The sequence below is a fragment of the Bubalus bubalis genome, chromosome 2 (assembly GCF_019923935.1).
Source record: "Bubalus bubalis isolate 160015118507 breed Murrah chromosome 2, NDDB_SH_1, whole genome shotgun sequence".
Lineage (NCBI taxonomy): Eukaryota > Metazoa > Chordata > Mammalia > Artiodactyla > Bovidae > Bubalus > Bubalus bubalis.
Genome location: NC_059158.1, coordinates 159,508,647 through 159,522,106, shown reverse-complemented (window position 1 = coordinate 159,522,106; position 13,460 = coordinate 159,508,647). Strand labels below are relative to the sequence as shown.

The 13,460-nt window shown below is 52.7% G+C and overlaps 1 protein-coding gene and 1 long non-coding RNA gene across 6 annotated transcripts; both read right to left on the bottom strand.

The window, feature by feature from the left end:
- Nucleotides 1-685: 685 nt before the first annotated feature.
- DNAJB2 (DnaJ heat shock protein family (Hsp40) member B2) lies at nucleotides 686-8,047 on the bottom strand. Of its 5 annotated transcripts, XM_006058979.4 has the most exons (10): nucleotides 7,887-8,046; nucleotides 7,536-7,637; nucleotides 6,737-6,846; nucleotides 5,607-5,660; nucleotides 5,302-5,424; nucleotides 4,337-4,429; nucleotides 4,028-4,130; nucleotides 3,769-3,839; nucleotides 2,717-2,923; nucleotides 686-1,616 (listed from the first exon to the last, which is right to left on the bottom strand). In XM_006058979.4, the coding sequence occupies exons 2-10, from the start codon at nucleotides 7,598-7,600 to the stop codon at nucleotides 1,606-1,608; spliced, it is 837 nt and encodes a 278-aa protein (XP_006059041.1). In that variant the 5' UTR covers nucleotides 7,601-7,637; nucleotides 7,887-8,046; the 3' UTR covers nucleotides 686-1,605. The 5 variants fall into 5 exon arrangements, with proteins under 5 accessions (XP_006059041.1, XP_006059039.1, XP_006059040.1 ...); XM_006058977.3 differs by lacking the exon at nucleotides 686-1,616 and having other exon boundaries at nucleotides 2,413-2,923; XM_025278304.2 differs by lacking the exon at nucleotides 686-1,616 and having other exon boundaries at nucleotides 2,784-2,923; nucleotides 4,028-4,102; nucleotides 7,887-8,047.
- Nucleotides 8,048-12,380: 4,333 nt separating this feature from the next.
- LOC123332183 lies at nucleotides 12,381-13,460 on the bottom strand. The gene is made up of 3 exons (XR_006548956.1): nucleotides 13,321-13,460; nucleotides 12,844-12,961; nucleotides 12,381-12,712 (listed from the first exon to the last, which is right to left on the bottom strand). It is a non-coding gene; the product is annotated as an uncharacterized LOC123332183 (long non-coding RNA).

Genomic DNA, 13,460 nt, shown 5'->3' with positions numbered 1-13,460 from the left:
TACAATATAGGTCCTTTGGCCATTGAGAATGAAGCCCAGTGCTTACCCCCAAATGGAAGAGAGAGTTGGAGGCGAACCACACTGCCCTGCATGAGGATGGAAAAGTGCTTGTCCTGTGGCTGGGAGGGCATCTCTGCAGGTGTCTGAAGAGACAGGATGGGGGAGGTACCTAGTTTTCACCTCCCTGGGCCCTGGACCCTGCGTGGGGCAGACTTACGCCACTCCATGCAAGAGAGGCAGGCTTCTGACACTGGATGCTAGCCATAAGCTAAGAGGACCTGTGGAGGGGGTGCTCAGTCTCTGGGCCTCGGGAGGAGGTTTTTAGAGGTGTTTCACCACATGTCTCTGGCTTTCTGTTGGCCTCAGCTTTCAGTCCAGTCAGATCTGGTCCTAGCTGTGCTTGCAGACCCTGCAGTAGTTGGGTGGTGGGGTCCTGCATTCGGAGAACAATAGCTGCCTGTGAAAGCCCGCTGTGGGGCCCCCAGAGGTGAGGCATGTGAGCACAGCCTGGGATTCCACACCATATTAGGGGAGGGCCGCCTGGTCAAAGAGGGCACTTCTGCTGTCAGCCGGGAAGGCTTGCGACCTCTGGATGCCTGAGAAATAAAGGGAGGTGTGTCACCCGCTGGCCCCACAGGGTTGGCCGGCAGGAAGGAAGCACATAGGACACAGCACACCACCAAGCTCTCGAAACTCAGCTTTATTGACTTCCAGTGTTTCCCTCTTGGTCTGAGCTCAGCCCAGCTGGCTTTGATAGGTCACTGAGACTCAACGGCACAGGGGCTGGCAACACCCCGGCTCCACCACTTCCCTCCCCGGCCACTGGGCTCCCCAGGGAGGGAGGAGGAGAGGCAGCTTCTGTGGTGTTGGAGAGAAAGAATGGGCAGCAGGGTCAGAGGCCAAAGGAGCCATACAAGCAGCAGCATGCCTGGAGCACCCATCATACGCTGATTCCAGCCACACACACACACACTCACACACCCCAGAGCGCTAGGGTGGCCTTCCACCTTCCAAGCTCTCACCAGCCCATGCCCATCAGCCCTCTTGAGACCACGCCCTGCTCAGCCAATCCGCCCTGGCTCATTCTCAGACCCCAGGACTGCCCACAGGAAAATAACGTCTCCCAGGTGCCTCAGGGCCTTGATTTGTACACTCTAACCCCAGCACTAGCAAGAGGTATCAGGGGAAACGAAGCTCAGGCCATTCCCCCTTCATCCACATTCTTGCCACCCCTGCCAGGGACAAATCAAATGACAAGATGTCCCCATCCCACAATGAGTTAACAGGCCGACCAGAGCTGGAACTACATATCCCAAGATGCACAGCTCCGTTAACTGCGCACCACTTCCCCCAAGCATGATCTAACAGAAAGGAGGCGAGGTGCGTTGCATTCTGGGACTTGTAGTCCCCAGGAAACAGCACCAAACACCCTGGGACGCGTTTACAGGCTAAGCCTACCTCCCACCCGGCCCCCGCCCACCGCCCAGGCCCGGCTCTATGCTCAGCACGGGTGAGGGAGAGGGATGGAGGGTCCCCTCCCAGTGCACAGGGTTGGGCGCTGTCCTGTTGGAACTGTGCAGCAACTCTGGGTCCCGGACATCCAGCTCAGAACACATCTGGGGAGAGAGCGGGGGTGGGGTGACAGGAGAGAGGATCAGCCGCAAGCCGTGGAGGGCAGAGCTAAGCATGCAGCCCTGGGCTAGCCCTGTGGCCTCTCCCTGAGCCCTGAAGCATGGTGCGGGACGATGGGGTATGGTCCCTCCTAGACCTCCCTCCTGGGGCACCCTGGCCCTATCCCCCCTCTCCAGGGTTAGCCGGCCTCACCTCTGGCTAGTCCGGAGGCTGGGGGCAGGCTGAGGCAGCAAGAGGAAGGGAGGAGGAGTAGGCTCCGGTTCTGAATCTGGACGGCCGAGAGGCTCCCGCCCCACCCAGCTAGCCTCCCCGGAAGACCTTATGGCCCTTCGGGCCACAGCATCTTCCTCGCCACAAAGAGGCCTTCTGGGGAAAAGGAAGAAGGGAGTCCCAGCCAGGCAGGAGGCAGTGAAAGCAAGCGATGTAGCTCGCGGGGAATTGCAGAGAGAAGAGTGCAAGGGAGGAGAAGCAGCACCAGGAGGGAAGCAACAGAGACGTCAGAGCTCAACACTGCGCACGGAAACCAGGGTGGGGGTGTCTGCAGCAGACCAGGAGAGCTGTGGCTGCCCACTCTGGCTCAGAGAACCTCAGGCCAAGTCCTCCTTCCTTGACATCATTCAGCAACACAGGTGGCAGAAGGCCTGGGCATGAAAGACCTGACCCAAGCCACTAATGCCCCTTAGAAACTCCCCGTCTAATAAGAATTAAGTTCATCCTGGCTCCTCAGGCCCTCCCGCTGCCCTGAGGTCCCCCCACCCTGGACTTCACCAGGGACCTATCAGCCGTGGGCTGAGCACAGCAAATCCACGCTGGAGGGAGGGGTGGACCTGGGAGGGGGCACCGAGGTGGAAAGGGTCTCCTGCAACTCAGGCCATGCCCTTCTCTGACCAGGACTCCCAGTCCCCCTGAATTGGGTGGGCTGGGCCTGGTGATCAGAGGATGAGGCAGCGTGTGGCCTTCTCCTCCGGAGAGGGGCTGGGCTTGGCTGTGTCACCCCTTGCACCCTCATGGGGCTCCCGCATGCCTGGATCGTGGTTCTGGGCCTTGGGCTGCCCCTGCCGTCGCCGCTGTGCCCCCCGCCCACCTGCCGGTTTCTTCCCAGCTGCCTCCATCTCTGACAGGCTGTAGGCCATGGCAAGCTGCAGGTCCTCGTCCTCTTCAGAGAGGCTGCCGTCAAGGGGTCGTGACACAGGGGTCTGCCGGACCTGCGTGGCCCCTGACCTGGAGGTGACAGACTGCTGCTGCTCACGACGGCTCAGCTCCAAGCCCAGGGCCAGGTCGTCTGGGATACCTGCAGGAGTCACAGCCACCATGAGGCCCTTTGATCCAGGCCGCCGGAAGCCTGCCAGGTGGCCTCATGCACTCTGGCCACTCTCAGCCCCTCCTTTGGAAGTGGGGGTGCATGCATTTTGAAACCTAGCATGGTTATGAGCATGGCCAGTTATTCAGATTCAGCAGGTACAAGCTGTCTCTTTGGGCAAATTACTCAATCTCACTAAGCCTCCCTTTCCTCATCCATAAAATGGGAATGACAAGAGTGCCTACACCTTCAAATGGTTCCAGTGATTAAATAAGACAGCTTGCAAAGTGCCCTTATTAGCACACAGAGCTCCCAGAGTCAGCGGGCACCAAAAGGTGACCATCCTGTACCGCGTGGCATTGTGGGAAGAAGAGGTCAGCCCCAGGAACCCTGCATCCTGTAGTTTCATTCCTGGCTTCACCCTTCACTAAGTAGGTCAAAGCCTCGGGCGTGGGGCTACCCGGGAGTTAGGACCGTTTAGCTATGCTCAGGCTCCATCTCTGCAAATGAAAAGTAGGGCGAGTGCAAACTGCCCTGCTTTCCCCTGGTTCCTGTAAGAATATTGGGGATATGGTGGTGTGTGTGCAAGGGCTTTGAAACTAGTCACATGCTCTGCAAACTCCAGGCATCCCAACTTATGACAATGGTGACTAGCGGGCACTCTGAGAGCCCACGATTCTGTGTCCCGGCCCCCCTACCCCTTCCCCGGATCACCATCTCCGATCCTGCCAGTCTGATCTCCCTGGCCCAGGGGAGTTCAGAGAGGAGTAGGTTGGGGAGGGGGCTCTGGGGCCTTGGGCTTCCTGCCAGGGATCAGTGGCTGGGCCCTTCCTCACCATTGATTGTGACGGACTTCAGCTGCCCATCCTCCTCCACTTCTACCCGCTCCTGCCCGTTCTCCATGATCCTGTGGGAGACAGCACGGTTCACTGGGCAGGCGGGCCTGAATCCTGCGGGAGTCTGTCCGGGCTCCGCACTGCACTGGACAAGACGTACTGGGCTCTGCCCTCAGGGAGCTGCCTCTTGAGTTGTCTGCAGCCCCCCCACTGCCACTTTACCCTCCAGCCCTGGCATGGTCCCAGAAGAAGCCCTCACCTGCGTGTGGTGATGCGGCGTCCTTGGACAAAGGTGGTGGACGTAGAGACGGAGCGAAAAGCACCAGCCCCAGGACTGAAGGAGAAAGACGAGGAGGAGAAATCTGGCATCGGGACAAGGGGGGTGGGGGAGGAGGGGGCATTAGACAGAGGCTGCACCCGGCAGGCAGGCTGTGCTCACAAAGGGCCGAGAACCTCTGTGAGGCAGGGCTCTGGAGACATGAGAGAGAAGGCGTGGGAGAACAACAAGCTGAGGTGAGGGGCTGCAGGACTCCAAACGCTTGCAAGCATGGGAAAGAATGGCACTTACCAGAGTGCCCAGGAAAGGAGGAAGAGAAGGTGAAGAAAGGGCCCGAGTGTCGGGAACCCCGGTTCTGAAGCTCTGAGAAGGGGCCCAGGTCATCTGCAATGAGTAAGCAGATGAACCATCATCTGGTGAAAAGATCCTCCCCCGCCCCCCAGAATGTGTGAACCCTTCTTTTTTTTTTTTTAAATATTTATTTGTCTGCACTGGGTGTAAGTTATGGCATGTGGGATCTAGTTCCCTGACCAGGGACTGAACCCCAGTCCCCTGCATTGGGAGCACAGAGTCTTAAGTCACTGGACCACCAAAGAAGATCCTGAACCCTGCTTAATCTTAGTCTTGAAATAGAAGCTGCTAAGCAACTGGGTACATTTCAGCTTGGACTGATTTATAAATCAAATTCATTTTTAGTATTATATATGAAAAAGTTCCCTGGTCAATTGCGGCCACCGTTAATACAGGAAGGCGGGCAGAAGGAACATCTCCTTCAGTTTTAGGCATAAGCCTGGTGTGATGTCAGGCAGACGCTCTGCCATCTGCTGTGTGACTCTAAGCAAGTTATATGAATGTGCCTCAGTTCTCTCATCTCTAAGTGGGGATAAAGTTATCTATCTCCCAGGGTTCATTTAACCATTCAAATAGGTAGCGTCTGTTGTTGTTTGTAATGGCATTATCACTGTCCCATGATGTTCTGAGTCTTGCTTGCATGGCTGTCACTGTGGAGGTTTAACAATGAATTACTGTTGTTATCATTTACGTAAGGCGAGTCTCTGAAGTGTCACTGTAAGGTCACGCGGGTTCTGGCATGTGTGAGATTCTGTCCCAGCGCTCACTTGGATCCACCCCCACAAAGTCTTCTGTCTGTGGAATTCTGTTTCCCTCTCAGCCTCCTGCCTAAGGCCTCCCGGCTGATGGAGGGCGGGCCTGGAGGGAGAAGTCCAGCTCGTCAGACGCCCACCAAGTCCACTCACCAAAGAGCTCTGCAAAAGGGTCTCCACTCCCGAAGAACTCCCGGAAGACCTCCTCTGGGCTGCGGAAGGTGAAGGTGAAGCCAGGCCCGCCACTACCAGCTTCCGCGCGAGATGGGCCGGTTCCTGGAGGAAAGGCAGCATGGGGAGAGGGCTCAGGGCAGGCACCCTGCCCTGAGTGAGGGGACCCCACCCGAGGCTCAGAGACTCCAGGAGCCTGGAGTGAGAGCAAGAATCCACTGCAGAAGACTGGCCTCCCTATTCCTCCCTGACCCACTTCTGTCCTGGGGTGTCCCCGCTCCACCTACCTGCCCCAGTCAGCCCTTCCCGGCCATAGAGGTCATAGATCTCACGCTTATGCTCTGAAAAGAGAGACTGGATCATTTCTCCCTTCCCCTGGGATAACGGCCACCTCCCCCCACCCCCAACTTCCAGGGTAGGCCTGTCTGAAGACTGTCCAGAGACTGACACTTGGGGGGCAGGAGGGTGAACAGGGGACATGAACATGGCCATGGTTTTAGCAGCAGCTCAGCCCTTCACATAGGGGATCCTTCCCATCTGTAAAATGGACACAATAACAGCATCAACCTCATAGCTGCAAGGATTAAATGAGATAATCCACCTAAACTGCCTAGCACAGTCCCTGACACTCAGTGCTTCATAAATGTTAACTAATGATTACTGTGTTATCATTAATCAGGGCTTTAACCTAAATGTCACAGCGACCTTCCGTGACTACCTAACAAAATTTGGTGCCTGTGATTCCCTATTCCCTATCACATCACCCTATTATTCCTTTAGAATAACCTTGTCTCTGCGTTTACTTGGTTAATGTCCATCTTTCCTGACCAGACTGTGATAAACCCATCAGGGCAAGGACATATAGCCTGTTTGTCCTTCATTGTTCCTCTGCCCAACAAGAGCCTGGTACCTTGAGCACTCAGTGAATATTTTTTGAATTAATGAATGAAAGACCTGGAGTCATATTCCTTGAGCAAGTTACCTCACTTCTCTCAGCCTCAGGTTTCTTGCCTGCCAAATGGGATGATAAATCCTGTCTTGAAGAATGGCTATGAAGACTCATGGAGATTACACCCCCTAAGGCCTGGCTCAGAGAAGGCTCAGCATACCTTGGTTCCCTGCCTTGCTTCCTTCCCCTTATCAGGACATATGCTGCAACTATCAGACCCTGGGGAACAGACACTTAGACAGGGGATCAGGGGAAAAATAAAAGGGTGCTTGGCACAGAGTAGGTGCTCCTCTGAATTGAAACAAAGAATTCCAGAGTCCCTGTGAGAGAGAAGCACTTAATTGCCAGGTTGAAAGAGGCATGGAGGTGACGAGGGTGGTGGCAGCATGGCTTTGGGAAGCAATGTGATGGGCATGACGTGGGAGTGACAGGTGCTGGCCTGCCCTGACCCCTGACCCTGGCCCTTACTGTCGGACAGCACTTCATACGCCTCGGCCACCTCCTTGAACTTCTTCTCAGCAAACTCTTTATTATCTGGGTTCTTGTCTGGGTGCCACTGTAATGCCTTCTTCCTATACCTGCAGGAAGTCGGTTCAGAGGGGAGGGTCAGGGGACAAAGGCAGGCACTTCCCACAAGGAAACACAATGACCCATTTCCTGTTAGCCCACCATAGCCCTTCCACCACTCAGATCCGGGTCAGCCCCAGCTGCTAGGGCTGCCTCTGCAGCAGTGTTTTAATGGAGTCCCTCTCTCTCCCCTCTGCAGCCAGTGCTAAGACTACATACTTGTATCAGCAGATGATAACCTGAGAGTGAGAAAGTCCCAGCCCTAACCCTTCCTTGGGGCTAGCTTGGTCTGGGGTTGCAAAGGACGGTAGGTACATGTGTCCATGGAGGGTACGGAGGCTGCTGGTCCCTCCTGGTCTCAGTGCTTGAGCATGTCTGCACTGCATGCTCAGAAAGCCCACACTTAAGAGGCTGGGGGATGGGGTAGGAGTGAAGACTGAGGGAAAGGACGGGAGGGTGCACTGGAAAAAGAGCCCACACTGCAGCTCCTAAACAGAACTTCTCCCTACACATTTTCCCCTATTTATCCAGGGGTTTCCTTCCTCCCTAACGGGGGTCACTCTCTGAGGAAGCCTCCCACCCCACCCCAGCCCTTTCTAAGGACCTGGCTCTTTCCGCACTGCCTCTGAAGGGCCCGGGGGTGGCGGCTGGGGGGTGGGGTGGGGTGAGTGGCTTTCTGATGCACGGCGGAGGCACTTACGCCTTTTTGATGTCGTCAGCGGACGCACTTCGCGGTACGTCTAGGATCTCGTAGTAGGATGCCATGGCAACTCGTTAGTCGTCAGGCGGGTCTCCTTGAGGGCTGCGGGGTAGAGAAGGTAGAGTCAGACCCGAAAGAACCGAGAGCCCCTCCCTGGGGCTGAAGACCCCCTCAGGGGGCTGCAGAGCCCACTGGCTCTCCTCGCGGCTGGTGACTAGACTCCTTCCGGCAGCCTTATCGGCCCTGGCAGGCGGGTGCCACCGGCTATCTCGGGACTCAGAGCCGGGGCGCCCTATCGCAGCCCGCAAACGCCAAGGGCCCCCCAGCCTAACCGGGGCCCCCCGCCCGCACCTCCTCCGCCAGGAGTCCCTGGCCTCCAGCAGCGCCCCGCCCCTGCCCCCCTCCGGGAACCGTCTGGCACCGGCTGCCCGGCTCGCGGCTGCTGCGTAGGAGGCGGCCGGCCCAGCTGTGCGCGCAAGCGTGCGTCAGCGGCACGGAAACTACTAGAGACCCAGAGGAGGCCGGCTCGGCCTGTCACCTGGGGGGTGGACTGGGGGCCGTGCTGCTGCAGGGGCTGCCGGGAGATGGAGGCGGAGCCGGCTATTTTGGGCTTGCACCAGGACAACGTCATCCCCAGATGGGACCTGGGAGACAGCGGCAGGTTCCATTCAAGCGTGACGCATTCGCCAACAAACAAGCCGCCCAGCCCCTGGCCCCTCTGTGGCCTTCCTACAGACAGGCTCGGTGACTCGGGGAAAATCGCCACCTCAAGGGCTCACAGACTCCCCTCGGGGCCTGAATCCTCCCCTTTCTTCAGATCCTGCTCCAGCGCCATCGTCAAAAGAGGCCGCCCAATTTTCCTGAGTAGGTCAGACCTGCCTCTCATAGCTGTTCTTGGCATATTTCCTCACACTGGTCAGAGATACAGATTAGCATTTGTTTATTTGACTGACATTCACCTCCCTAACTAGGATGTCAATTTCGGAGGGTAGAGATTATGTCCTTTTTTCCTCTCTCTCTCACTAGAGTATTAAGGACAGTTAGTGGGATTCAAAAATAATCCGTTGGATGATTAAATAATGAACAGATGGGAACATGTTGTTAACGGTTTTGACACATTTGGGGTGGGGGCAGAAAGAAAATTCCCCAAATTTGAGGTTTTTCTTTCCAAAATGATCCTGAGTAGACCTCTTCCACTTTAAAGTGATTTCTAGCCCATGGCCTCATGGGAAATTGAGAGAACCTTCTAGAACTGGCTTCCACTTGCTATCCAGGCCAATCCACAAACATTAATTGAGTATGTTATATATTGTAGATGCTGCCAGGATGTAAAAAGAAGACTGTGGCCCAGTCCCTAACTTAACAGAGCTCCAACCTAAGATACCATCCCAGCAGTATAGACCACTGGGAAAACCCAAGGCTTTGGAGACAGACAGACCTGGTTTTGCAACCTGGTGCTACTGTGTGACAGGAAAACTTCTAAGGACTCGTTTTTTTCCCCCTAAATACAGGTAATGCCTAGGGCTCTTTGAAAGTCACATGAAGTATAGTGAATAGGCGGTACAAGTGGGAAAGAATCCACCTTCAAATGCAGGAGACACAAGAGATGCAGGTTTGATCCCTGGGTTGGGAAGATCCTCTGGAGTAGGAAATGGCAACCCACTCCAGTATTCTTGCCTGGAAAATTCCATAAACAGAGAAGCTAGCAGGTTACAGTCCATGGGGTCGCAAAGAGTCAGATACTACTAGGCACACAGCACAGGCTCTTAGTACAAAAACTCTGGCATCATTACAGGCTGAACAATAATGGTTATGTGAATCCAGTATTTTAAGCTGGGTGACCCAGAAATGCTTTCATCAAAGAGAAGGGCTTGAGCCAGACATGAAAGCAGAGCCTGGAGTGCATTTGTCCGGTTTTCCTGGCTGCTCACAGTCTCTGAGCCTCCTACCTACCTACACCTGGCAAATTCCCACTGTGTAGGCTTTGATGGGAAGCAGGCCACTACTTGCCACAAAACCTGACACTTGCTCTCCCAGACTCCCTGGCTCCAAGGGCGCAGGCAAAAGCCAGACACTCTGCCAGTCGGGAGGGCCAACTGGGAATCTCCAATCTGGAACAAGTCACAGAGAAGCAGGGGCAGTTGAGAATTCATTTCTACAGTGGTGGCAGCAGAGCCAGCAGTGGCCTCTAGTGTCTGGAGGAGGGAATGTCAACCTCAATGCCTGGGTGGGAGGAGGCCTCTCTGCAGTGGATGGAGGAGACAGGGGTCTTTTAGGCAGTCTGCCCCATGCCCTGACCTTGACTGTGGTACGGACTGCCCAACTTCCCTTGATGGCTACCTGTTTGCAGAGTCTTGTTTGGCAGCCCTTGTACTGATACTGTATGCTACCCAGTATCTCTCCAGTTGTGTGTGTGTGTGTGTGTGTGTGTGTGTGTGTGTGTTGGATGGGGGTGGGATTGGGTGGATGATTTCCTGTTTTGTTTTTTTTTTTTTTTTGTTTTTGTTTTTTGCCAGAGTTTCTACTGTTTCCAGTCTTGACTGACCTTGGTATAAGAGGAAGGAATCAATTAGGTTCAGTCTGTTCAGTCACTCAGTCATGTCCAACTCTTTGCGACCCTATGGACTGCAGCATGCCAGGCTTCCCTGTCTATCACCAACTCCCAAAGCTTGCTCAAACTCAGGTCCATCGAGTCGGTGATGCCATCCAAACATCTCATCCGCTGTCATCCCCTTCTCTTCCTGCCCCCAATCCCTCCCAGCATCAGGGTCTTTTCCAATGAGTCAGTTCTTCACATTAGGTGGCCAAAGTATTGTAGTTTCAGCTTCAGCATCAGTCTTTCCAGTGAATATTCAGGACTGATTTCCTTTAGGATTGACTGGTTTGATTTCCTTGCAGTCCAAAGGACTCGCAAGAGTCTTCTCCACAGTTTAAAGGCATCAGTTCTTTGGTGCTAAGCTTTCTTTATAGTCCAACTCTCACATCCATACATGACTACTGGAAAAACCATAGTTTTGACTAGACGGACCTTTGATGGCAAAGTAATGTCTCTGCCTTTTAACATGCTGTCTAGGTTTGTCATAGCTTTTCTTGATTAGTTTAGGTCACTCCAAAGTCTTCCAAATCTCTTTCTTTTTACTTCTCTTATCTCAACAGACTTTTGTCTAGCACTTACCATGTATGTGCTATTATGTTAAGACTAGGAATATAAAGAGGTTTAAGTTTCAGTCCCTGTACTGAGAGAGATGAAAACCTTGTTAGGGCACAGACAAATGACAGCTGAGGGGAATTATGTGGAACACGAGTAGCAAGCAAAGGGTTAATTTCCTTTGTTCACAAAGGATTCCAACAAACCTATGAGCAAAGACAAGCAGTGTAATTTTTAAATGGGCAACGGGCACAGAAAAGACAGTTCACAGAAGAGAAAGTACTGGCTTTTAAATATGGAAAGCTGTTCAATCTCATTCATAGTAAGAGAATTATAAAGGAAAGCTGCAAGAAAATACTTTCACTCCTCAGATGATTGATGCAGATCAAAAAGTGTATGTTATATGGGCAAGGCTGTGAGCACAGGAGGTCTCATACATTGGTAGTGGGAGGGGTAATTTGGATATAACTTTTAAAGAGAGCAGTGTGAGGTATATATCTAAATTAAAGGCGTGTGCCCTTTGACCCAGTAATGCCAATTATAGTAATCTGTAGTTGTACATATGTGCAAAAAAGTATGTGCAAGTGTTGCAGCATTCTTTTCAATAGCAAAGAATTGGAAATAACCTAAATACTACACCATTAATAGCAGACTGGTTAAATAAGTAATGATACAATGCACTATGGAATACTATATTGTCACCAAAAAGAATGAGGCATATATATATGTAATGCTATGTTATTGTTAAGTGAAAAAACAAGATGTAGAACAAAGTATATTTAAATGTGTGCACACATTAGTATACATTAGTGTGCACACTTCAGCAGTCTGAAAGGAAATACCATAATAATAAAAAGCATGAACAATGATGGCTGCCAAGAGGGGAATAAATGAAGGGGACTTATTTTTGCTGTTTGTAAATCTCTTTGGTACCTTTTGAATTCTGAAGTGTGTGTACATAATAACTGGTCAAATGCACATGTAATCTTTTAAAATCTAGTTGGGGAAATGGGATATCAGAAAGAAGCTGAGTGCTACACTACAAGGCGATCCATGCCAAGTATCAAATGAGCAATAGAGACAGAAGAGAGAGACTCTAGAGGAAGGAGAGGTCTCGGAGCTGGATGGGTTCTGGATGACTGTGACCTAAACTGGAAGGAATGGCAACAGTGAGGCAAGCAGGGGGAGGGAGGCTAGAAGGGAATGCAACTTTGGAGGCAGGCATGTTCCTGACACATCAGAGGTAAGGGAGAAAATGTGTTGGGTGGAATCCAAAGTTGGGGCTCTGTCTCTTGTGTCTGCCTTCAGGAGGTAATTGTACCCTGGCTTTAGAAGCTTCAGGGATGAAAGCATTCCCCTACACTGAGGGAGTCCTCAGGAGCTGAGCTAGATGGGCACTCCCAGCTACCCCATGGAGATCTGGGTTGCCACCTCCCACACCCACACCCAGCCCAACCTAAGCCTGCCAGAACTTGCCCACAGAGTTACTAACTGGGAGGCCTCACCAGATCCGAGAGGAGGTGGTCCTCCAACTACCCAGAGTGGGCTGGCTGGTACAGCCATCAGGAGGGGAGCCTGGCCACCTCTTTGGTTGCCCAGCCATGTTGGCAGGTGAAGACCTCACCTTTCTCAGGGCCTTCCCTCACCTATTGGTGGTCACTTGTGGGGAGCTTTTGAAGCTTGGCCCCAGAGACGCCTTGGCCCTTGTTCAGCCCTGGAAGCTGGGTCCCTGCACCGGCCCCCCCGCGCCCTCTCCCACAGTGCCTGGGCAAGGGAGTGTCAAGCGTCACCCCCTCCCTGCCTTCGAGGCAGCTGCGTCACCGTCTGGGCACCGGGGACCTGGCAGGTCTAGACGAGGTGATCTCTGGAGTGGTGCCCCGATCTATTGCAGGTGGGAGGAGAGAACACTGAGGAAGAGGAGGCAGCAGTTTTGGCCAGACTGACCCAGGTTTCAATCCCCACTCCTCCACTTCCTCGCTGAGTAGCCTTGTGCCAGTCACATGCCTTCTCCAGGCTTCTGTCACCACATCTATAAAAGAGGCATTCATTAAACAGATTTGAGAATCTAATATGTGTCAGGCAGCATTCTAGATCCTGAGAGAAGAATAGGCCTTGTTCCCATGGACCTTCCAGTCCAGTGGGTACAATAATTATATTTACCTCAGGATTAAAGAAGGTAGTATTGGGCAGTCCCTGGTGATCCCATGGTTAGAATTCCATGCTTCTACTGCAGGGGCATAGGTTTGATCCCTGGTCATGGAACTAAGATCCCGTAAGCCTTGAGGGGTGGCCAATAAAAATTCATTAATTAAAAAAATCAAGAAGATAGTATGAATGTGGGCGTAGTATATAATAGGTGCTTAATAAACAACAATTTTTCTTGGGTTTTAAAAGCTCCTCAAATAACCCCTCTTCCCTCCCCAAGTTTGAATCCAGTTGATATAAAGACACAGGATAGAGATTTGAAATTCAGCCCTTTTAGAGGGGAAAAAAAAATCAATAAAAGCAGATTAGAGGATACGGCTGAGCTAGCTATTCAGCCAAAATGGGTTTCAGAATAATTAAATGATTCTCCGAAGCCCATCGCATAAGTAGACACACAATTGCAGGCCTCTGTCTTCCCAGGACAGAGCTTACCTGTCAGCTGAAATCCTCAGAGAGGCATTGAGAATCTTTTCTGTCTCTGAGAAAATCATTGCAAAATAGAGGGAGGAAACTGTTGGGCCGGGTGTGCCTGTTTTCTGCTCTAAACTTCTCACCATCGTGGTGCCGCCACT

Excerpts from the sequence above, each read along its gene's own strand:
- DNAJB2 (XM_006058977.3), bottom strand. The coding sequence starts at position 7,600 with ATGGCATCCTACTACGAGATCCTAGACGTACCGCGAAGTGCGTCCGCT. Across the intron at positions 5,661-6,736 it reads GTATGAAGTGCTGTCCGACA|AGCATAAGCGTGAGATCTAT; the intron begins GTAAGGGCCAGG and ends CTCTCTTTTCAG. Across the intron at positions 4,131-4,336 it reads CTCCTTTCCTGGGCACTCTG|ATTTCTCCTCCTCGTCTTTC; the intron begins GTAAGTGCCATT and ends TCCCGATGCCAG.